The sequence below is a fragment of the Salvelinus namaycush genome, chromosome 38 (assembly GCF_016432855.1).
Source record: "Salvelinus namaycush isolate Seneca chromosome 38, SaNama_1.0, whole genome shotgun sequence".
In the NCBI taxonomy this organism is placed as follows: Eukaryota; Metazoa; Chordata; class Actinopteri; order Salmoniformes; family Salmonidae; genus Salvelinus; species Salvelinus namaycush.
In genome coordinates this window covers 19,280,439-19,304,574 of record NC_052344.1, presented here as the reverse complement: position 1 = coordinate 19,304,574, position 24,136 = coordinate 19,280,439, and the positions used below count along the sequence as shown (strand labels likewise).

The window sequence follows — 24,136 nt, the reverse complement described above, 5'->3', positions numbered from 1 at the left end:
GCCAGAGGAAAGGAAGACCCAGAGTTACCTCTGCTGCAGAGGATAAGTTCTTTAGAGTTACCAGCCTCAGAAATTGGAGCCCAAATAAATGCTTCACAGATTTCAAGTAACAGACACATCTCAACATCAACTGTTCAGAGGAGACTGTGTGAATCAGGCCTTCGTGGTCTAATTGCTGCAAAGAAACCACTACTAAAGGACACCAATAAGAAGAAGAGACTTGCTTCGACCAAGAATCACGAGCAATGGACATTAGACCGGTGGATATCTGTCCTTTGGTCTGATGAGTCCAAATTTGAGATTTTTGGTTCCAACCGCCATGTCTTCGTAAGACACAGAGTAGGTGAACGGATTATATCTGCATGTGTGGGTAGTGTGGAGGAGGTGTGATGGTGTGGAGTTGTTTTGCTGGTGACACTCTGGGATTTATTTAGAATTCAAGGCACACTTAACCAACATGGCTACCACAGCATTCTGCAGAGATACTCCCTCCCATCTGGTTTGCGCTTAGTGGGACTATTATTTGTTTTTCAACAAGACAATGACCCAACACACCTCCAGGCTGTGTAAGGGCTATTAGACCAAGACGGGGTGTGATGGAGTGCTGCATCAGATAACCTGGCCTCCACAATCATCCGTCCTCAACCCAATTGAGATGGTTTGGGATGAAGGAAAAGCAGCCAACAAGTGCTCAACATATGTGGGAACTCCTTCAAGACTGTTGGAAAAGCATTCCAGGTGAAGCTGGTTGAGAAAATGCCAAGAGTGTGCAAAGCTGTGTGTGCAAAGAATCTCACATCTCAAATATATTTTGATTTGTTTAAACACTTTTTTGGTTACTACATGATTCCATATGTGTTATTTCATAGTTGTGATGTAGAAAATAAAGAAAAACCCTTGAATGAGTAGGTGTGTCCAAACTTTTGACTGGTACTGTATATTGAAATGTGTTTGCCAAATGTCATGTTGGTTCTTGTTGTTAGCCGGCACACAGTGGAAAGTGGCAGACACAGCTGGGTAGTGATACCTCTGTTCTTCTTCCCTTTTTAACAGATTGCAAGCAGGTCACAGTGTAGACTAATAGCCTGTTTGTTTTGGGGAACTGGGAATCTCCACAGGACCCCATATTCACACTAGTGTGTACTCACTGGGCACAGACATCATTTCAACGTCTAGTTTTGATTGAGTTGTCAACTAACGTGAATTTAACGTGAAATCAACAAAAATGTTAGTTTTTCAAGACCAATCAGTTTTCCATGATGATTCAATGTCATCACATTGCAGTTGTTGTTTTTTTATGATGTGGAAACAATGTTAATTCAACCAGTTGTTATCCCAGTGGGTATACCCTGGGCCTACAAACACACACTCAGTTTACACACCCAGGAGTAGTGGTCTCATAATGAATGACTACCATGACAGCAAAGGACATGGAGAAAAGAGCCACACCTTCAATGCTCTGTCATGTCTACAAACATCTCAGTTTGGATAATCACTCCTCCCACACTGTGCATTGCAGAGATTCCTGAAAATCTTTGGTCTCTTTACCAAGACTTCAATTTGATTAGTTTGAAATGAAAATGTCCTGTTGCATTGTGGTCAGTTTCATTGCTCAATGTTTTATCCAGTTGCTCAGTTTTGTGCATTGTGCAAGATAGAATAAGTCCTCCGTTATTTTCCCCCATTGAAAGTCCTCCTCCTTCTCCCTGGGAGTATTTATGTATACCAGGGCTAACCATAAAGAGAGCCTCCCTTTGCCTTAATTTCCTCAGTGACAGTGGGAATCCTGACCAAGGGCCTGAGCTCCAGCACAGCCATCGCTCCAACCATAACATATGCCTCATTACTTCCTGTTATGGATGCTTACATAAGGCTTCGGAAACACAGACATCTAAGGTCGTCCAATTCCAAAAACAGCCAGGACACTTTCTCTGTATTTGGCATCAATGAGAGTTCCAATAGGTTTATTGTTCTGTTACCCAACCTTGCTTTTTCTTAGCAAGACATTCCCCAGATTATAGAATTACAGTATGTGCATCACTGTGTGTAAATTGATGACGGCAGGTGGATAAAGCAAGATTTTTGATTACGATTTGTTTACATGGCTTTAGTCTGACATAGAATAATGGAAAAATTCAGCTTCCAGTTTGTTTTATAAACATTGGATATGTCACATTCATCATTCCTAGAAATGAAAAGGCTACAACGATCTGAGTGCACTGTATGTCTGATGGATTTGATAGATGGGCACCATCCAACAGTGCGCTATGTAGGTCAGTGTGATGGCCTGATGGGCCGTTTTCCCAGTCCGGAAGACCACAGAGGATCCAAAGCGATGGGGGCCAAAACTGGACGAGTGATCCCCAGGGATGTGGCCTTGGTCCTGGGAAATGGTGGCCCAGGGTGAGCCTGGAGCATCGCAGCAAAGCCTCGGCAGCACTGTGAACCTCGCTTTCTCCTCTCACACAAGTGGACCGGCTGGTGTGGGGCTTGACATTGGAATAATAAGGTTTAAGGGGAAAAAGACTCTGGGCCTCTATTCTTCTTCCCAGAGTTTCGGTGGGAAGAATCAATGACTTCCTCTCGTTTGACCTCAGGGACGAGGGAGGGATATGCCTCTTCAGAGGGGTATCTGCTATTAAAATGCCCAATAGAGCGAACTGAACAGTCCTTGTGGGAATGTTTTAGTCTGATTGTATGTCACTTGTTTCTCAAAATGTTGAAATAAGGCTTGTGTGTGTGACATGTTGTGTGTATAATATACCTGCTACTCTCTTGAGTTGTCCCTTCATAATGACATTGTCATAATCCTACTCTCTGATTGGCCCCAGCCTGATTGGCCCCAGCCTTTATTAGGACATTATGATATCATCATAACATTTCTTTCTGATTGGTCCCTTCATAATGACGTCATATCCCTGCTCTCTGATTGGTCCGTCATTATGACATCATCATAACTCTGCTCTCTGATTAGTCCATCATAAGACAATGACATTATGAAAACACAAATCAGAGAGCAGGGTTATGACAATGTCATTATGATGCACTAATCAGAAAGCAGAGTTATGATGATGTAACAATAAGGGGGCAATTTTGCATTATACACATTGTCTTATACTGTGGCGTTGTTGAATACTCATTTCTGATTGGCTTGAAGGGCATTTGAGAGCTTGCATTATTTCCTTAGAACTCAGGTATTAGCACGGTAGAATTCAATGGCTATAGTTAATTCTTATATGTTTTATGTTTGTGCTGCTTTTGAAAGCAAAAGTCGAATTGAAAATATTATTGGCATTGTTGAATTCGATTATCATAATAGCAAGCTAGGACTGATGGTTTGGTTGGCTAAACTAGCAAGTCTGTTTGTTTGGTTACCAAGGAAACTACTGTAGCTATTTAGTAAACTTGCTATCTACTTCAGTGGATGTTGAACACATTTCTACCTGCAAATGGACACATTTCTAGCGGAAAATGTGTTAAATTATAGCCATGGTATAAAAGCGATAATCAACTCGAAACAATGCAACTCCGTGGAGGGTCAGTTCCACTCCGCTAGCGCGACGTGGAACACACCATCCACGGAGTTCATTATGTTCCGTAACATGCATAGCCTCTCGTTGATTAACCCTTACATAGCCCTGCTCTCTGATTGTTCGTTCATAATGACATCATCATCATCAGCCTGCTCTGATACACCTCCCATTTCTTGGGTGTCTCTAGCTTTGTATGTGACAACACCAGTATCAGGTCTTATTAGGTTTTTCATCTCCAGGTTTGTATTTAAACTGGTTTTCACTGTGGAGAAAGAAAGTGCTTATTGCCCACTTGCTAAATAAAGATCCAGCCTGTCGAACTGAATTTAGGCTCCCAGCTAAAAAAGGGCTGTGCCCAAAGTAATGTGTCATGGGAAAAAAGACATGGGAAAACAGTGACCATAATTCTGAGCGGACGGGCAGGGAATTATGGGAGAACAATTAAACATATTTTCAGTGTAATTTGGAGAAGGAGGAACAGGGAAGAAGAAGAAAAAAGACATGACTTATCACAACACCACATTATTGAGCAATCAACACTTGCTCCAATCCAGTCATGTTTAAGTCTCATATTTCTCCAATTGAGTTTTGAGATTAGATAATTTCAGTGTGCAGTTGGCAGTATGTGAAATTCCTTGGCTTGGTCCAAAGGAATGCCCTGGTGGGTACAGAGCACTGACATACCAGCCTGATGGCACAATGCTCTGATCCCAGGCAAACCACCGCAATACTGGGCCCACCCTGGTCAAGTCAGCCTCCTCTGCCCCCCTGGTCCTCAACGCCAGGAGAGAAATCACAGGATCAAATCCAGGCCGTGTCCCAGGGGATAGGGGGTAGCATGGGGAATGGTCACTGCCGGTCACACCGACCTCACCACTCTAATTCATATTATGGCATTTCCTCCAGATAAGGTGATAAGGCTGGTATGCCTGGTGCTTATCTCAGATCTTCTCTAGGCTATTTGGAATGTAAGATTATGCAATCTTGTTGGGATTTTTTTTTATTACCATGGTAATGTGAGAGTGTTTGTTTGTTTGCTTTGTTAATTGTCTGTCTTTGCTGCTGGACTGTGGTGAGCGGTTTGTGGTGAGCGGTTTGGGACCGTAGTGGCCACTGCCATCTCTGGGCAATAGGCCATACCGCCCCCACCCTATGGTCCCTGAGTGTGCTAACCAAGCCTGTGCTGCAAGATTGTACTTGACCCAGCCAAGATTCCTAGAATGGCTTTTCACTTTGAGAGAAATATGTTGGGAAATCAGTCAGAAAGACTTACTGTACCTCACAGACATGGATGGCTTTTTCCCCTTGAATTGCTTGAAGCCCAGCAGTGTCCCCAGCCATTGCTGTGTTTGAGGATAACACTCTGTGCTTGCTCCAGACCTGGGTTCAAATACTATATGACATTTTTCAAATTTGTTGAGTGTTTGCTTTAGCTTGGCTGGAGTGCCAGGTGAGCAGGGTTTGCACTTTTGGGGATTTTTCTGTTGGTCCAGTAAGCCAGGCAAGCTCAATCAAGCACAGATAAAGTATTTGAAATATTGTAATTATTTCAACCCTGGTCTGGCTGGATGGAATCCAAGTCCCACTTTGGGCTGCACGATGACTTCCATCGTCCTGTTGAATGGCTGAGTCTGGCGACAGGGGAGCCTGCGTCCTCCCTCAATCTAATCAAGCAATGAGACCAATAAGGTGAATTAAGATGTGAGCTGAGATGGCTATCCTCTCACAGAGGTCTCTTTGTGCCTGGTATAGGAATAAGAGGCCCATGGTTAGCATGCATCACACACAGGAAAGGAACAGGGCCGGGGCAGCCCCCAGAGCAGACCCAGGAGTCTACCCTTCCCAGCTAGCGATTTATAGGGAGTCGGATCACCGTGCTATAGCAGTTTTCAAAGCACTTTCTTCAGCCATGCGAGCTAGGGCCCCATTTCCTCCTTTCTCTCTGGAGGGAAATGTAAGTGTGCTGGGGAGGAAATGTTGCAAAGACGAAGGGAAGTCACAGAGACAAAGAAAGCAATGTTATTTGTAGACAAGTGGGGCCAGCGCTTTAAAATAAACTTCTCTGAAAATGTTTTACTGGAAACTGCTCGCCACTGATTAACACACCATGTTTTCAACAGGCTACAGAACAACAGCAATCATCAGTTTGTACAGAACTTTTGTTTGGGACGAGGATACTGTATGTATGACCAGCTACTCTGTTGGTCTATCTGCCCCCTGGGCCTGTCTTCCTGTTGGACATCCTGTCCCTGATGAATCAGCCTTTAAAGAGGATGCTGGTGGTCGCAAGGACACACCCCCTCAGCCCAGCACGACCAAATACAGCATCCTCCCCATTCAGAAAGCACCAGCCGACGCTGCTGCTGACAGAAGCTCCCTCACCGGAATCTTTTTTGTTTGTGTTCTTCCTTCCCCTGATCTTTGACCGCACAGACCCGGTCCACTTGTGACAGGCAGCCCACTGCCTATTGGCTCCCACTCAGACCGCTTCCCTTCTTCACTGCCTTGAGATGTCTGTGATGTGAGGAGAGGAGAGGCAACCGGAGGGGGCGAGGAAGGGAACTGACTCAGTGGAGGCTGCTGAGGGGAGGATGGCTCATAATAATGGCTGGAATGGAGCGAATGGAATGGCATCAAACACATGGAAACTGTGTTTGATGTAGTTGATACCGTTGCATTAATTCTGCTCCAGCCATTACCACAAGCCCATCCTCTCCAATTAGGGTGCCACCAACCTCCTGTGAACTCGGGCTGGTTAGTTACATAACGCAGAGTCCCTCTACCAAGTATGGCACACATCACACTCATGTATGCATACTGTATACTGTACGTACAGGTTGACATACAAAGACACAGACCCCGTCTCAGGCTGGGCGGAGTGCGCTCCTCCAGGCGTCAGAGGATGAGTTTTGTTCTCTGTTCAGAGGAGAGGATGTGATCTCACCCAGTAAAAATCCAACCTATTTCACTAGCTGCTCGTGACTTAATTCAAGCTCCCCTGTTCCTCCTTTTGCACCCTCTCTCTTTTTTTATTTAACTAGGCAAGTCAGTTAAGAACAAATCCATATTTACAATGACTGCCTAGGAACAGTGGGTTAACTGCCTTGTTCAGGGGTAGAACAACAGATTTTTACCTTGTCAGCTCGTGGATTCGATCTAGCAACCTTTCGGTTACTGGCCCAATGCTCTAACCACTAAGCTACCTGCCGCCTGACTCACTCCTGAGTGTATGGAAGGGACAGAGTAGGCCAATGTTCTCGGAGAGATGCTGGTTACAAGATAGAGACACAAGCTGATGGACGTTAGAGAGAGAGCGGGAGAGAGAGATAGAGGGATAGTTGTATATAGGAGGGGCTGAGAGAAGGTTGGATAGAGCCACTGACTCAGGTCTGTGTTCAAGACCGAAGACTGAACCCAGAAGTGCTTACTGTCTCAACGTTGTCTTCTTAAATGTTGCCATTGGGCTTTGTATAAGAGCTTTCAGTTTCACTGAGAATCTCTCAATGCACAATGTGGGAAACACCCCTCTTTTTCCTGTTCTGAATGTATAGTTTTTTCCATTCATTTCTCTCTAGCTCGTCTGAGACTAAATTTAACTGTTTATGCATGTCTGCATAGACTACGCCTGTGTGTCTGTCTATGTTTTCTATGTAAATCTTTTATTATCTTCCCTCAGTCTTCAACAGGACTCAAATTGAAAGGAATGACTTAGGCTGCAGTCAGGCCAACCCACATGCCTTTTGCTCTCTATGGTTTTTATTCTGTGCCAGGTCAGCTTTTCCGCATTCACTGGCTTCTTCATAGGTTTACTTTGCTTTGGAGAATAACCTTAGGAGTGATGGGAGTCTCTGATGTAAAATGCCGACTACCCTACACATACATAACTCTATTGAGTGTGTTAACCCCATTACCACACACAAACCTTGAAGCTGTGCTAGTCATGTCCATTACCCAATATCTGTAATGTAATTATCTCACCGCATTGGCTCCCAGTACAACTCTACAGCTCTGAGAGAGGTCCTTACCGCATTGGCTCCCAGTACTACTCTACAGCACTGAGAGAGGTTCTTACCGCATTGGCTCCCAGTACTACTCTACAGCTCTGAGAAGCTCTGAGAGAGGTCCTTACCGCATTGGCTCCCAGTACTACTCTACAGCTCTGAGAAGCTCTGAGAGAGGTTCTTACCGCATTGGCTCCCAGTACAACTCTACAGCACTGAGAGAGGTTCTTACCGCATTGGCTCCCAGTACAACTCTACAGCTCTGAGAAGCTCTGAGAGAGGTCCTTACCGCATTGGCTCCAAGTACCACTCTACAGCTCTGAGAGAGGTCCTTACCGCATTGGCTCCAAGTACAACTCTACAGCTCTGAGAAGCTCTGAGAGAGGTTCTCACCGCATTGGCTCCCAGTACCACTCTACAGCCCTGAGAAGCTCTGAGAGAGGTTCTTACCGCATTGGCTCCCAGTACAACTCTACAGCTCTGAGAAGCTCTGAGAGAGGTTCTTACCGCATTGGCTCCCAGTACAACTCTACAGCTCTGAGAGAGGTCCTTACCCTCATTGGCTCCCAGTACAACTCTACAGCTCTGAGAAGCTCTGAGAGAGGTCCTTACCCTCATTGGCTCCCAGTACAACTCTACAGCTCTGAGAGAGGTTCTTACCGCATTGGCTTCCAGTACCACTCTACAGCACTGAGAGAGGTTCTTACCCTCATTGGCTTCCAGTACAACTCTACAGCTCTGAGAGAGGTTCTTACCGCATTGGCTTCCAGTACCACTCTACAGCACTGAGAGAGGTTCTTACCCTCATTGGCTTCCAGTACAACTCTACAGCACCGAGAGAGGTTCTTACCCTCATTGGCTTCCAGTACAACTCTACAGCTCTGAGAGAGGTTCTTACCGCATTGGCTTCCAGTACAACTCTACAGCTCTGAGAGAGGTTCTTACCGCATTGGCTTCCAGTACAACTCTACAGCTCTGAGAGAGGTTCTTACCCTCATTGGCTTCCAGTACAACTCTACAGCTCTGAGAGAGGTTCTTACCGCATTGGCTTCCAGTACAACTCTACAGCTCTGAGAGAGGTTCTTACCGCATTGGCTTCCAGTACCACTCTACAGCCCTGAAAGAGGTTCTCACCACTGACTGTTCACACACAGGCATTCCTGCCTGGAATGCTCCTTTCTGCTGCAAATAAACCAAAATAGACTTTGTGCCTCTTCATGTGCCATCGTGGTGCTCCGAGTTGTCCCTGAGGGTCAGACTGTCATGAAAAACTCTGGGCCCTGGCTATGTGGGCACTCTATAATCAGGTTTGGCAGTTAACTGACACATCATGGCGGTTTTATTTACCTGTTTCGCTTGTATTACTCACTCGATCACACATCATTCTTAACATAATGACGTTGACCTTCAGGACAATTTCAGGGATTAGCTAATATCTTTCTTTACCCCACTATCTTTCTCTCCCCAGTGTGTGTGTGTGTGTGTGTGTGTGTGTGTGTGTGTGTGTGTGTGTGTGTGTGTGTGTGTGTGTGTGTCTCTTTCTCTGACTCTGGTGTCATCCTGTGATCTGTTCTGATCTGGGGGCCTGTATGTCTCGGAGCCCCTGCTCTAATGGGTTCAGTGAGCTGGTATGCAGCAGGAATCTTTGGATCAAGGTGATTTCACGCTCCTCCACGTTTTCCCAGGGCTCTGGCCAGTCTCTGTTACCTCTGTGCGACTTGGACTGTGTGATAGTAGCTGACACGTGTTATCTTTAGACACATGCACACACAGCAGCACTGACTAAAGGGAGCGTTTTCTGTCTGACACCTCCGTTTCCCCCAAAGTTTGGATTATGGCTGCCTGGTATGAGCATAGCAGCCAGGGTTCCATTTGGTCTCCAGCTGAGACTCATGCACGCCATAACTGAGTTCGTCAGCTTGTTCCCCCATAGGCCTATATTAATTGCGTATCTGTCTGACCTGAAAGTGGAATGCAAACTGAATGGTTTCAGCCTGTCCCCTTTGAAGTAAACTAATTCAACTAACCTTGGTATTCCCATAGAGACAATTCTCCCTCTCTTTCTGTGCATACAAAAACTCAGAAGATGCAGCATATTTCATTTAGTTATTTTTGGTAATGTTTGTGAAAGAGGAAATTTGTGTAATCATCCCAGTAAGATGTTGCTTTTTCAGCTCAATGGTTTTTAGTTCCTTTTTCAACAGTATAGGATACTGTTCTGTAAACATTGAGTTAGTTGAACTAAAGAAAAGCTTGCAGTTTAGTTTGCTAGATTCCAAGCGCTTGATAATTAACACATTAAGTGCCAATTAAGAATAGCCTAGATAAGAATAGCCGAGACATATTCGTTAGCCGTAGTAGAAGCAGTAGCCTGGTTAAATATGACAAACTAAGATATAAGAGATACAGAAACCTCACAATGCTACTGTGATCGATTAGGTTCATGTCTGACATTTCTTTAGCCTAATGTTCGATTTCACTGCATCAGCGCATGTGTGAGACCGGAGTTGGGGTGGGGAGAGGGACAAGTTAAACGAGTGAGGTGGCATTCATCCGGTTCCTGCTTCTAGCAACACAGCAAAAGATAGATTGTACAACAAGCTTTTGCTCTATCACTATAGCCTAGCCAACTATTGTGCAGAATGAGATATGCTTGCATCATAGCCTATAGACTACCCTGCGTTTATTCAGACTTCAATAAGCGGCAAGTAGCCTAAAGCCCAGGGCTGAGAGGAAACAGAGGCTATCGAGAGGCAGGACTACGCTGGAATAAACCCTGCAGTCTCACCCATGCTTCCTCCCGAATAGCCTACTTCTCCAGCTGTTTTACACTGTCCCCACTACTGTTTTGACGTTATTTATTTTTTCTGCAAAGGAAAGAACCGAACCATGGAACTTCTTTGCTTCGAGGACAAAGTCGTGCTTGCCCAAATTGACCCCAACATTCTCTATGACGACAGAGTATTGCAAAGTCTGCTAACCATAGAAGACAGGTTTCTACCGCAATGTTCGTATTTTAAATGTGTCCAGAAGGACATTCAGCCACATATGAGGCGAATGGTTGCAGGATGGATGCACGAGGTTTGTGAGCGTTTTTAGCCTACATGTGCATTGGTCAGGTATAGTGCTGTTTTCAAGGCATTTGTGCATTGGTCAGGTATATTGTTTGAAGGCATATCTCACTATAATAAGTGTGCTGTGTATAATACGATTTGATTTCTCTAAAACAAATGAGCCTACAGGGGTGTGTGCGTTTTGTATAAGAATGTTGCATGTTCTAATAACTCTGTAATAAGTTTGTCTATTTATTCAGATGGTTTATTAAAGTTTCATAGGATGGTTGTTTTGAGAGCTGGCATGCATGGCATGTAGCCGAATTTTTACAATTTAATTCACTGAGACATGACCCATGCAAGGCATGTGGTGCCTGGGAAGTTCCACCAGGCTAGCTAAAGTTATCACCATGCGTTTAAGTTCGCTGAATGTCAATATCTTGGATTGTATTGGTTATGGAATCAGTTAAATGAAAGAAGACATTCTAATCTTCATTTTCATGTTGAATCTATCCAATTTGTCCGTTCTAAATAATTATGACAAATTTTTGAAAAAAATCTTTCCAGTTCTTGCTGCCTCAAAATAGCAAGCACGCACAGGCTACTTTAGTTTTTGCCATTATTAACTTTAATCGAAGACAAATTACTTTCTCAATTTTCGGGAATGGTTTAGGAATGGCTTATGAACATTACGCATACAATTTTCCTGCTGTAGCTAATTTATTTATATTTGTAATTATTTTTTGAAAATATGACGGACATGGCGAAATGAGCAGCGTGGGTGTTTGGGCACGACTTCCGCTACAGGCTATAACGAATGAGAACTCTTTGATATACTTTGATATTGAAGCTTTTAATGCGGATCCACTGAATATCGACAACATAGATCACATTTGGTTTTCCCATCATGCAAATGTTGAAAAGGGATATTTTCTTGTTTCTGCAGACATTCATGTACATATTGATAGAATAATAAAAAATAGTAGGCCTAATATAATAATAATATTCTCTCCCACCAGGTTTGTGAAGAGGAGAAGAGTGAGGAAGACGTTTTCCCCTTGGCTATTAATTATTTGGACAGATTTTTAGCGGTGGCGCCCACTAGAAAGTGTTATTTGCAACTTCTAGGAGCTGTATGCATGTTCCTTGCAACAAAGTTAAAGGAGAGTCGTCCATTAACTGCAGAAAAGCTGTGCATGTACACAGACAACTCCATCACACCAAGGGATCTGCTGGTAAGAAACTATTTTTTTCTCTTAATGCATGGAAAGTATGCAATTACTTAAAACATCATACATTCATGTATAGCCCAATAATTGTACAATATTAAAGTTTTTTTCTTCTGCCATATTTGGTTAAATATGTCAGTGTACAGTTCTGGAGACTGATTCATTCCTTGGCCATACAGTGGGCCTATGCATGCATGAGGAGAGTGCCTGATCAGGTCTGAACTAAAGTGGCCTGTGTTGCCACCTAGTGGCAGTTATCCAGTTTGTCTTGTGGTAGAACGATTTCAACATTTCCAACATCGTGGATTAATCATTTGTAGAAAGGAACAGTCGTGCATACATCCGCAAAGGTTTCTATTAATATCCACTGGTTGAGGAAGTTTATATACATTCTTTTCATAATATCCAACTGTTTTCTTGACCACTTTCTGTTAATTGAATGATTGGTCTCACTCATGGGACTGTTCACATGTTATTCCACAGGGGACCCCCCCCCCCCAGTTAACCAGCCCCCCCTCTTAGCAACTGTTTAAAGTCTGTGACTCCTTAGTATCAGATAAAACATTCCTCCCTACCATTACACTACAATAAATGGCATGTCCCACCCATGTTGCTCAAGTGTCCAAATATGAATCACCATAGGAGAGCTATAGGACTGTGTCCTCTTCTCTGCTGTCCAGCTGCTGGGGTTGCGTCATCACACAACCCTTGTGCTAGAGGTTTCCTTGGAAAAAGTGAATGGAAACTTATAGGTAGAGGCTGGTCCCAGATGTGTTTGTGCTGTCTTGCCAATTCCTAAGGTCACAGTAATGCCAACTCATGCTAGACGGCACAAACAGACCTGGGACCAGGCTAAGAAGAGACATGGATGGTGAAATTGAGATTCTTTGTCAATGAGCCACTGCTGGTGCATCAGCTGGGAGAGAGCGGGGAATTCAGGGGGTTTCTAGCAAGGGCAGCTGTCCAGGAAGTCAGCGCAGCAGCGACAATAGGACAGACCTCCCTGCACATCTTCAGTCAACATTCTCCACAGGCTTACCATAGGTTAATCGTTTGCATGTGTGGCGCTGCGCTGGTAGGAAACGCATATAGATTAATGAAGTCCCGCTGTATGGCTGACGCTTGTTCTGGGCTGCCCCTATAATCTGAGAGAGCTGCTCAGAGATGTCCCTGTCCACACTAACAGAGGGGTTTCAGTAAACATGGGCGTTCCCTGCCACAGTCTCCATCTCGGGTTGGCCCATCATCTCAAAAGAGGAAACCAGTCGGGGGATCAGCTGAATTTGTCACATTGGCTGTTTTGTTCCATTCCATTTCCCCTTGGGGTGAGGCTGCTTTTAACATGAAAGCTCCCCGTAGCGTGCTAACCAACACGGGCGGTGCAGACCAAAGACGCTAGCTAAGGCTTGTGACAGGAAGGAAGCAACTGTGGCTGTGATGCTGCTGTCTCTGGCTGGAACCAGTGGCGAGGCTCGACACGTTACATGAAGAGCAATGAGAGAACCATGCAGAGAGAGAGAGTGTCAAGGAAAATGTTGCTCTGGTGTTGAATGATGTCTCCTCTGAATTGAGACAGACTTGTTGGTATGCATGGTATTTCATGGCAAACAGAAGAGTAACAGGATCAATAATCCTCAAACATACCCTATAGTGCAACAGAATAAAACCACTAATAAAAGTCCCATGATAGTGACTGCCCATTACCGCTTATCACTTATTAACCATCATTTCACATTATTTTACTTTTAATAAACTATTTCAGTTATGTATATTACACTTGTTTTATTTGAGGACTATTATTTCATTCCAAGTCATCTCATCTCTATAGAGCTGCTGCCTATTCTGTCTAACAAAATCACTATTTTAGTACTTCAAAGTAAATAAGGCATATTTTTATGACTGCTGAATACCAACAATCTATTTTCAGGTAGATTCCTCGCGAAGCAACAGCTGCTCTCTATCACCTCATGCATTTATCTCTCCTCCGTAGCAGGCGTAAAATAAACCCAGACCGGACAAGTAGATGCGCAATGGATTATGGTTATTGTAGTTAATTACTTCACTAAACTATGCAGAATATTGGCCTGTTGGAAACGACAACACCCTACTACATCGCACAGTTCAGGCTCGATATGATTTATCTCTAGAGAAACTGGACGATGTGTGCATTGAGCTCACAGAAGAAGAAACAAAAACAAAATGCAATTCTAATAATTGAACCGACGTCAGTCAATTAGTAGTTTAAAAACCAACATTTTGGTTACTCGTTTAGCACTAATACCCTATAAAGTGTTAGCAGCTTATAAACCCAGCTCATGCATTTGTTGACAGTAAGGCTGAGTAAAGTGGTGAATGCATAATAATGATCCACAAGACATTGCAATTCTTCTCAAGCTTCTGTTTTCTTCCTTCTGTCTCTGTCCTCTAGGACTGGGAGTTGGTGGTCCTAGGGAAGTTGAAGTGGAACATGGCAGCAGTCATCCCAAATGACTTTGTGGATCACATCCTACACAGACTGCCCCTGCCCAAAGATAAGCTATCTGTGGTTCGCAAGCACACACAGACATTCATCGCCCTGTGTGCCACAGGTAATAACAGGACATTACCTCAGGAGAACTTCTGCTTCCTGATAGATTGTGAACGAGAAAAAGGCGAGACTATCCTATCTGACATTGTGACTCATCGTTGATTGCACTCATCTGACCCTCTACTCAGCAGTCTAAGGACAGGGACCACAAACACACATCCATCCAATGGCTGCTCTCCACGTTTCTCTTCCCATCACTGGAACACTTCTCGTAGCCTAATGGGGTCATCTTTACATTAGAACGGCTACTAAAAGCAGATGCAAGCTGTATCGAGAGCACTTTGAGCATATAAGGCATTAATAGTATAGTTAAAGGAGGCTGGGAGAATCCTCTCAGTGCGTGTAGTGTTTAGGTTAGCCTCCCCCTGTGATGACAGTGGGTGGATGAGTCTCCTCGCCTGCTGTTTGGCTCCCCTTCCACATCCTCCTCTGTGGACTAGGATGCAGCAGCTGGATTGCTTTCTCTCTCTGCGTATTGTTTATTGACAGAGGCCCTTCCAGGTTTGATAAGTCAGAACTGGCAGCCGGCAGTCTTCCTTCCTCCCCTAGCCTCTGTACATCTCTGCTGTGGAGCAGGATGGACTCAGATGCTGCTTCAGATCCTTCCTAAACTCTAAGGATGAATCCCAATGGGTTTGTTTCCTTTATCCTATTGTATTTTTTACCTTTATTTAACTAGGCAAGTCAGTTAAGAACAAATTCTTATTCACAATGACCGCCTAGGAACAGTGCCCCTGAACTTCCTTGTTCAGGGGCAGAACGACAGATTTTTACCTTGTCAGCTCGGGGATTCGATCTAGCAACCTTTCGGTTACTGGCCCAAAGCTCTAACCACTAGGCTACCTGCCCTACCTCCTATGTCCTTGTTCTGATTGAATGGACTGCAGTAATAAGACAGTCCGATCTAGCTGACCTGTAGGCAGCTGCTGCTCTCTCTCTCCTATATATTACATCTTTCACGTCAGATAATGTTAGAGGGAGGAAATGCAACTTAGGAAAAAAGTCCACTTTGATGTATTGAGATTTACTGCCACGTGTCTCTTTGATCCGATCTGGCCCATAAGTCCTTGTTTACTACAATATGGTATTCAAGCCATAGGGTCCTTCAATGAGGTTCATGCCCTGTGGCTGTTTAGTGCCATTTTAGTGTTGCTTTTTTATTTGGGCGTGTTTCAGCGGTCTCCCCACTATTCATAAGCAGCCCGTTTATATCACAAGCGCAAAACAGCCACAATAAAAAAAGAGTCAGCTGTGGTTTAGCAGTAATGTAAATGTTTGGGGTTTTATGTGCTGCACTGAATGTTGTTCTCATGACAGGGGAGCTCTCTGGCCTCTGCACAGCTGGCCTCTTGAGGAGGAGACGAGAGTGGTTGGACTACACCCTGGGGTTGATCCAAAGCTATCAGTCGCATCCTCTTTCTATAAAGAGAGAGAAGGCCACAGCACAGAGACCAGGGTCTGTGCTTGGGCTAGAGCTGAAGCTAAACCCAGTCCACTTTAGGGCCGTTTCCTTTCCTCCAGGCCTGCTTCCTCCCTCCCCCGCCAGCAGGCAGGGCTATTGTCGCTGAGCGCTCTGGGCCTGGTTGATGGAGGACAAGAGGGAGTAGTTTCTGGAACTCATTGCTCACTGAGTAGGAGGATTCCTGCTATGTTTTCCTAATCACAGTTGAGGCAGAGTGAGGGAAAACACACAGGCTCCACCACGGCCATGTTGGACATGTGTTAGACTGTGGGAAAGTTGGGTTAAGCTCTTTAAGAACTCATATTAAGAGATTATGAAGATGTTTGAACGTCTTTAAATGCTCAGCTACTTCATTTGGACTACATCTTGACTTGATAGTGCATCTTGTGTGAATGTGTTAGTCTGTGGGAAAGTACAGTTCAACTCAGTTCGTAACTTATATTGTAGATTTTCCCCCTCTAAATGCTTCCTCACTTCCTTTGGACTACTCCTTGACTTGAATGTGCAACTATGATTCTGGTTTGTCACCCCTTGACTGTTGTGAACTCACTGATGTCCGACAGGTGACTGACGGATCACGTTGTCTCTTATCCTCAGATTTCAGCTTCGCTATGAACCCCCCCTCCATGATCGCTACGGGCAGCGTGGGGGCGGCAGTCTGCGGCCTGCAGCTGGACCAATCAGACCAGGCCCTGAGTCGAGACCATCTAACTGACCTGCTGGCCAAGATCACCAACACTGAGGTGGTAAGTAGTGTCTATAGCCTGATCCCAGGTCTGTTTTTAATGTTTGGCCAATTCCTTGTTATGTCAATGAATGACAAGGAGTTAGTGAGACAGCACAAACAGATCTGATATCAGGCTAGGTAAGTGCTACATGGCAGACATTTTGGGAGCATGGCGGGAAACGAGATGGTTGAAGAGATGGTAATATCAGTGTTGGCGAGCGTATAAATACTTAATGTGTTCCAACAATGGGCACCGACACCCTCTTTGGCTGCCTGTTAGACTTAGCTATTCACCAAAGTTCCTGGGCTTGGAGCACGGAGATCTTCCTGGTAAACAAGAGCGATGCTACAGTATGCCTGCAGTAGTCGCACATTGAAGCTATTTACTTTTCATGGAGTCAGAGCCTGTGGGTCTTGGCTCGGGACCTAGACTGCAGCTATAAAGAGCAGAGGCAAGGGAATGTCTTCTTAGAACCCAGGGCCCACATTCTTGTGGTAGGACACAGGCAGGCAGTTCCTTTGCATGGCTCCCATTTTAACTCTTCTCTTATGCCTAACAGAGGCTCCATCTTTCCAGGGGAAATGGCAGACGAGAAACTCACAGATTTCCTAACTCCTTAAGATGACATGCATTGAGAGCTCCCACACCATATATATTAGTGGAGGCTGGTGGGAGGAGCTATAGGAGGACGGGTTCATTGTAATGGCTGGAATTAAATGAATGGAACGGTATTAAACATATGGAAACCACATGTTTGACTCTGTCCCATTTATTCCATTCCAGCCATTATTATAGCTCCTCCCACCAGCCTCCACTGCTATATATATACATACACACACACACACAGTGCCTTCGGAAAGTATTCAGACCCCTTGCCCTTGACTTCTTCCACATTTTGTTAGGTTACAGCCTTATTCTAAAATTGATTCAAAAAAAAATCATCAATCTACACAAAATACCCCATAATGACAAAGCAAAAACAGGTTTTTAGAAATGTTTGCTAATTTATATATATTTTTTAAAACAGAAATATCACATTTACATAATAATTCAGCCCCTTTACTCAGTCATTTTTAAAGCACCTTTGACAGCAATTACAGCCTAGTGTATTTTTGGGTATGACGCTACAAGCTTGGCACACCTGTATTTGCGGGGTTTCTCCCATTCTTCTCTGCAGATCCTCAAGTTCTGTCAGGTTGGATGGGGAGCGTTGCTGCACAGCTATTTTCAGGTCTCTCCAGAGATATTCGATCGGGTTCAAGTCCGGGCTCTGGCTGGGCCACTCAAGAACATTCAGAGACTTGTCCCGACGCCACTCCTGCGTTGTCTTGGCTGTGTGCTTAGGGTCGTTGTCCTGTTGGAAGGTGAACCATCGCCCCAGTCTGCGGTCCTGAGCACTCTGGAGCAGGTTTTCATCAAGGATCTCTCTGTACTTTGCTCCGTTCATCTTTGCCTTGATCCTGACTAGTCTCCCAGTCCCTGCTGCTGAAAAACATCCCCACAGCATGATGCTGCCACCACCATGCTTCACTGTAGGGATGGTGCCAGGTTTCCTCCAGACGCTTGGCATTCAAGCCAAAGAGTTGACGCTTGGTTTCATCAGACCAGAGAGTCTTGTTTCTCATGGTCTGAGAGTGTTTAGGTGCCTTTTGGAAAACTCCAAGCATGCTGTCATGTGCATTTTACTGAGGAGTGGCTTCCATCTGGCCACTCTACCATAAAGGCCTGATTGGTGGAGTGCTGCAGAGAAGGTTGTCCTTTTGGAAGGTTCTCCAATCTCCACAGAGGAACTCTAGAGCTCTGTCAGAGTATCCATCGGGTTCTTGGTCACCTCCCTGACCAAGGCCCTTCTCCCCCAATTGCTCAGTTTTGCCGGGCGGTCAGCTCTAGGAAGAGTCTTGGTGGCTCCAAACTTCTTCCATTTAAGAATGATGGAGGCCAATGCTGCAGAATTGTTTTGGTAACCTTCCCCAAATCTGTGCCTCGACACAATCCTGTCTCGGAACTCTACAGACAATTAATTTGAGCTCATGACTTAGTTTTTGCTCTGTAATGCACTGTTAACTGTGGGCCCTTATATAGACAGGTGTGTGCCTTTCCAAATCATGTCCAATCAATTGGATGTACCATAGGTGGAATCCAATCAAGTTGTAGAAACATCTCAAGGATGATCAATGGAAACAGGATGCGCCTGAGCTAAATTTCGAGTCTCATAGCAAAGGGTCTGAATACTTATGTAGATAACCTGTTTTCGCTTCGTCATTATGGGGTATTGTGTGTAGAATGCTGAAGATTTTTATTTATTTAATCCATTGTAGAATAAGGCTGTAACGTAACAAAATGTGGAAAAGGTCAAGGGGTCTGAATACTTTCTGATGGCACTGTATATGTATATATACTGCAGATGAGAAAATCTATAATTTTACGTCACAGATTAAATCGCTGTTTTGTTGTCTAAGATATTTCTTTATCACTGTAAGTCTGCACTCTTGGCTTACACAAAGGAACCTGAGGCCAGTTCAGCAGCACACAGGGACTCAGGGGCCACAGTCAGTCTAAGACCAGGAACAACCCAGCAGCTCTCGATAGACCTGTGGTTATTATGTGGCCATGGCAACGCTGGCGCTCAGACTGTGGCCCATTAAGTTTGAGTTATCCGTACATTTCAAAGGAATGTTGGCCTCTTTGCGAGCTGTGTGCACTCTTTAGGGCCCGCGCTTTCGGCTCCATAGAGTCAGACCTCCCACGAGACGATGCACGGAATCAGGGAAATTACTTTTGAGATTCACCCGCTGTGTCCTGAGTGATAAGAAAGGTTTATTTGGTCTCAGGGCTGCTGTGTTCCTCTCAACAACCCAATGGGCCTTGGTCAAAAATTTTGCAGTATAAAGGGACTATGTAACCATTTGGAAGTCTAGCCCATTATTGACTTTAGGACTATTAGGAATGTTCTACCCACACCTCACGTGTGTTTAGGAGGATTCAAGGGCCCAATGAGTCGCCACTCTCTGCCTGGTGTCTGTGTGCGCTGGTACCCATTGTTCTAGTGACTGACTGGTCATGAAACAGGCACGACCACCTATCACAAGACTCATAATACCCTCCCGGTCTGGCCTGCCATGCATGTGACCAAAGCTGTTCCAATAACAGTCAGTTGTCGAACGTGTAACTGCATGACAGCGTTAACTGTTCGTCCACAGGTGTCTGGGGTCAATCAAGAGTGTGTGTACAGCACCTAAAGTAGAGGTGTTAGTGTATTGATGTCTCTTCTCTGTGTCTGTTGCAGGACTGTCTGAAGGCGTGTCAGGAGCAGATAGAGAGGGTGTTGGCCAGTAGCCTGCAGCAGGAGCAACAGCAGCAGAGGCAGATGGCCCAAGGCAGGCCAGGCAGCAAGGCCATGGAGCAGCAAGACCAGTCCAGAACCCCAACAGACGTATCCAGCACCCCAACAGACGTACGCGACGTCAACCTATGAGCTTCCCACCACCACCATCTACATGAGTGATGCCCACCAGTGAGCTCCCACCAATTACGTCGCTCTGTCAATCTATGGGATCTAACAACATTCGCAATGTCAAGCAATGAGCTGCCAGCACATACGCCAAGTCAACCAATGAACTCCCACTACTAAATGCCACACCAACCTACGAGTTCCCACCCTTGTTTGTTAAGTCAACCTTTGAGGTCCCACAAAGTTTGGGATGGCAATCTATGAGCTGTCAACAGCATCATGCTGGAATTATCAACTGAAAAGAACTTTTACAAACAATATAGAGAATAGGTAAAACATAATTCAATGGGTGGCTCCCATCTATATTTAGCTGATCACATATTGACATATGTGCCATATTAAATTAAACAAGCTTTTTTTAGACCCAATGTATTTGAAAACTTGATAGTGCCTTAGGTTTGCAGAAAGGAAACCTGAATAGATTTGCGTCATTGAATTATTAAATATAGAAATATACGTTTTTTTACTTGATAAAAATACAAAATATAGTTTTTCACTCTAAAAAAGCTATCAAAAACATTGTTATTATTCATATTATTGTATTCTAATTATTGTTATTCTAGATATTGTTATTATTTCAATATTATTTAGTTTTATGATTATTATAATAATTGTTAATCATTAGTAAGCATTTATCAATTTCACAGTGGGTGGGTGTTTCCCTCAATTTCAAATACAGGAAGCCCCTGTAGTATTGTGTTCATTACATTAAGTACTGGTTTGGTTCTGCACAGTGTTCATACACCTTTATTTAGGAGAAGCTAATGTACAGGATGAGGAGAGCTGCATCTTCTGCCTGCTAAACTGCATCTGTAGCACTGCTTCCTATTTATGCTCTTATATGCTGGCCAGGAGAGGGCTGGGCCCACTCACACAGAACACAAAGAGAGCGAGAGAGGGTAGAGAGAGACAGGTAAGGAGTCCTGAGGGTGTGTATATACTGCCCCCTAAGGGTGAGAGCGAGGACAGAACAACTATCAGCTGTTACGGTCTTGATTTCATTACCAAGTCAATACCAAGCCAATATTTACTTTCTAATTGAACAAAGCTATTTTTGTTAGTTATATATTATTGGGTTGTGTGCTCTGAGAAACTCCTGCATGTTATTAGAAAATTATTGAGGATCATGTATACATTTTATACCAGGGAGCACTGTTTAAGTCTGTCAGGAAAGTTGGCGTGAAAGCATGTTTTTGTTCTGGGTCAGCCAAAGCCAATACTAGGGAAAGGGAGACTGCATGTTGGAGGGATGGTCTTAGTCTGGAGATGAGAATGAAACTACAGTTGTTAGTGTCAGATGGCTTGTTAAAAAAGGTTTGTCGAGTTGGAGTGTGGAACATTTAGAGCAGTGGAAGTTTGGCAAAGGTGGAGTAGCCTATTGGAGAGTGAGAGGAGATGGCAAAAAAGGGAGGTTTTGAGAATGGAACTAGAGACGGCACGATTGGTGCCATGAAATGAAGGACTGCAAACAGTTCAAATGAGGGGGAAATGGATGAAGACATGGTAGGAAGCTCTCGTGGCACACCAGAACAAGCCTGTTCTTGATTGGAAGGGCTGCAGGCGGTTGTCATTCTGATAGGTCAAGAGTTGATCACGAGGGAGCAGTTTGGTGTGCTGGAACATTTCCTGTAAGGGCCTCCTGTTAAATCCAACTAGATATTTAAGTCGGTCAAAGACTTGGATCAACCTAAATGCACTTTTAAAAACATGTTCCTTAAAAGCTGAAGTGGATGGTGATCAAACGGGGTAGGTGGGTTTTCTAATGTTTTATTTTTTTATGATTTTTTAAGTTATTTGATTTTCTCTGGGCTGGATTCCCACTTAGGGTGATGCACAAGGACTAGAAGGCATTTCCTGACCAATGAGTAGGAGAAGGGTTTACCAACATGGAACCAAATCAATTGCAATGCAAACCTTGGAAAGCTTTAAAAATCACATCTAGACTTGATTCTTTGATTACATCCATTTAACTTGAATTTTATTTTTGCCTTCATATCCAAATCAATATGATGGTCCTAAGAAAGGATTACACAATGTTTTTTTCTGGTTCATAATTTTTTAGTATTTTGTTTTGCTCCACAGTTCAGCTTGTTTTTCAGAAAAAAAAAAAAAGAACATACTGACTTTGAACCTATAGGCAGAAAACTTTGCTCTTTACTTTTGGCATCCACGTTCACCAAAGCAGAAAGTACTTAAAACCTATTTGCTTTTTCTCATGAAATGCAATTTGCTATAAACTGAGAAAAGATATGGGTAAGCGTTTTAAAGTTTTGTTTGTTAATTACTTAAATTAATTTCTAAGTGATGAAAGCCAAAATGGATCGGTTTATCTTTGATATCTTTTTCTTGCTGCTATTAAGCTTTTTGTTTTTCAATCTTAGAATTGTGATATTCACTTGAGTGTGCTGCTAAATTATGAATTTAAAAGTATCATTATTTCCTTGCTTTTTCCTTGCTGTATGTAAACTGGAGAGCGGTAAAGTGGGACACGTCTTCGACTGGAAATACCTTCTGCAGTTTTCTAAAATAGCATGTTTTACTCTTTCCATTTATCTGGTGTTCTGTCGTTTCCTTGCTGCATTCTACCATTGAAATGTTGTTGTACCTCAGGTTCATTGGACAATACCTCACAACTCAGCAGTTTTTCAGGGAGTTAGTGGAATCAAATCTGACTCTGATACGTTTTTGATAGGTTCTAGATTTTTCCCTGGATGAGAGGCAGGATATTCACGTGGCACCTCCTCTCTTCAGACAACAGAAGTTCCTTGTCATCCGTCAGATTACACTGATCTGTCATTGGCCAAGTAAAGGACCATATACCAGGTATTTCATATCATACCTAGTGCTAAATAAGAGACGGCTATATAAAATGTATTTGGAAAACAATAAAAATATATTTTGTATCTTATTTTTCCTACATATGAGTTACAATTTAATTGGCACATTTAGGATCAGTGTATTGGATTAAGTGGAATGCATTTTGTGAGGTACCCATTTAGTGAGTTTTTTTTATATGATCAAAAAATGTTTGTGTAATCCTTCAGTGTGGAGAACTGGGTTTCCAGTTCGTCTTGACCCCCACCACATGTACCTCAGAAGTGTCTGATCCACAACTTCTGTTCAATAAATTTGACCCACAAAAAAGAGTGAAGCATCTTTACTGGCTAGTAATGTACTTCTGTTCTGTGCTGGTTAAGGGAAGGTTAACCTTGTCCCCAGGCTCAAATTGCTGGTGCATAGAGAGCCAGCTGGTGGATGAGATAAAGGGAAGGTGAAATGTGTAGAGTAATTGGGTTGGTGGTGGTGTACTGTGCAGTCAAGTAACTATGCAGGCCCATATGAAGGTAAGTTGAAGCTTGAAGGTGCTAAATGGCTTCTCATTTGATTGAAGATATGCTGCACCAAAAGGCTATTTTGTGTCTGCAGCTATAGGCTTATCTGACCTAGTGGCCGTGGGTTCAAACTTCTTATGGGGTGGGATCCTTACGCCAGAACCAGAGACTCCTTCAAACGTTCTCCTTTGTAATTTTGACAATGAGAGTTGCAAAAATGTATACAAAAGCACACATAAATGATATTAAACCCACAACCTCTTGGCTGTAAGTCAGTTCTATGACTATTAAACCACCAAGTCTGTACCCCTTTCCTGCAGACAAATGACCTAGTGGCCTCAAGTGGAATCATATTAATATTTTACATAATTTCATAAATAATAAACTATTTATTTTTACGCCCCAAAATCTGGTGTTTATGTAAAACTGTTTTGCTATATTTGTGTTCTGTGATGTATTTAAAGTGTAATATTGGGATGCAGACAAAAAAAATTATACATTTCAACTCTAAATCTGATATGGTACAGGTTTTTTCTTTTTTTTAATCCCATAACCATGTGTGTGAGGTGTATACTTTTGTTTCAAAGTAGATTTGTTTAAGACTACCAAGAAACACTGCGTGACCCTGATACTGCCCACTGCAGTAAAAGGTTAATGCTTCTTCTTCCTCTGTATGTTTGACGTTAAGAGTTGCAGAAAT

The 24,136-nt window shown here is 43.6% G+C and overlaps 1 protein-coding gene across 1 annotated transcript; it reads left to right on the top strand.

The window, feature by feature from the left end:
- Positions 1–10,099: 10,099 nt before the first annotated feature.
- On the top strand, positions 10,100–23,250 carry LOC120032172 (G1/S-specific cyclin-D2-like). Its single transcript, XM_038978145.1, has 5 exons — positions 10,100–10,615; positions 11,607–11,822; positions 14,245–14,404; positions 16,463–16,611; positions 19,880–23,250. Exons 1-5 carry the CDS (start codon positions 10,424–10,426, stop codon positions 20,066–20,068), a joined length of 906 nt encoding a protein of 301 aa, XP_038834073.1. The 5' UTR covers positions 10,100–10,423; the 3' UTR covers positions 20,069–23,250.
- Positions 23,251–24,136: the final 886 nt, after the last annotated feature.

Bases quoted from the DNA above. Each gene is read 5' to 3' on its own strand.
- LOC120032172 (XM_038978145.1), top strand. From the start codon at position 10,424: ATGGAACTTCTTTGCTTCGAGGACAAAGTCGTGCTTGCCCAAATTGAC. The intron at 11,823-14,244 runs GTAAGAAACTAT...TCTGTCCTCTAG, and splicing joins TCACACCAAGGGATCTGCTG to GACTGGGAGTTGGTGGTCCT. The intron at 14,405-16,462 runs GTAATAACAGGA...TCTTATCCTCAG, and splicing joins CATCGCCCTGTGTGCCACAG to ATTTCAGCTTCGCTATGAAC.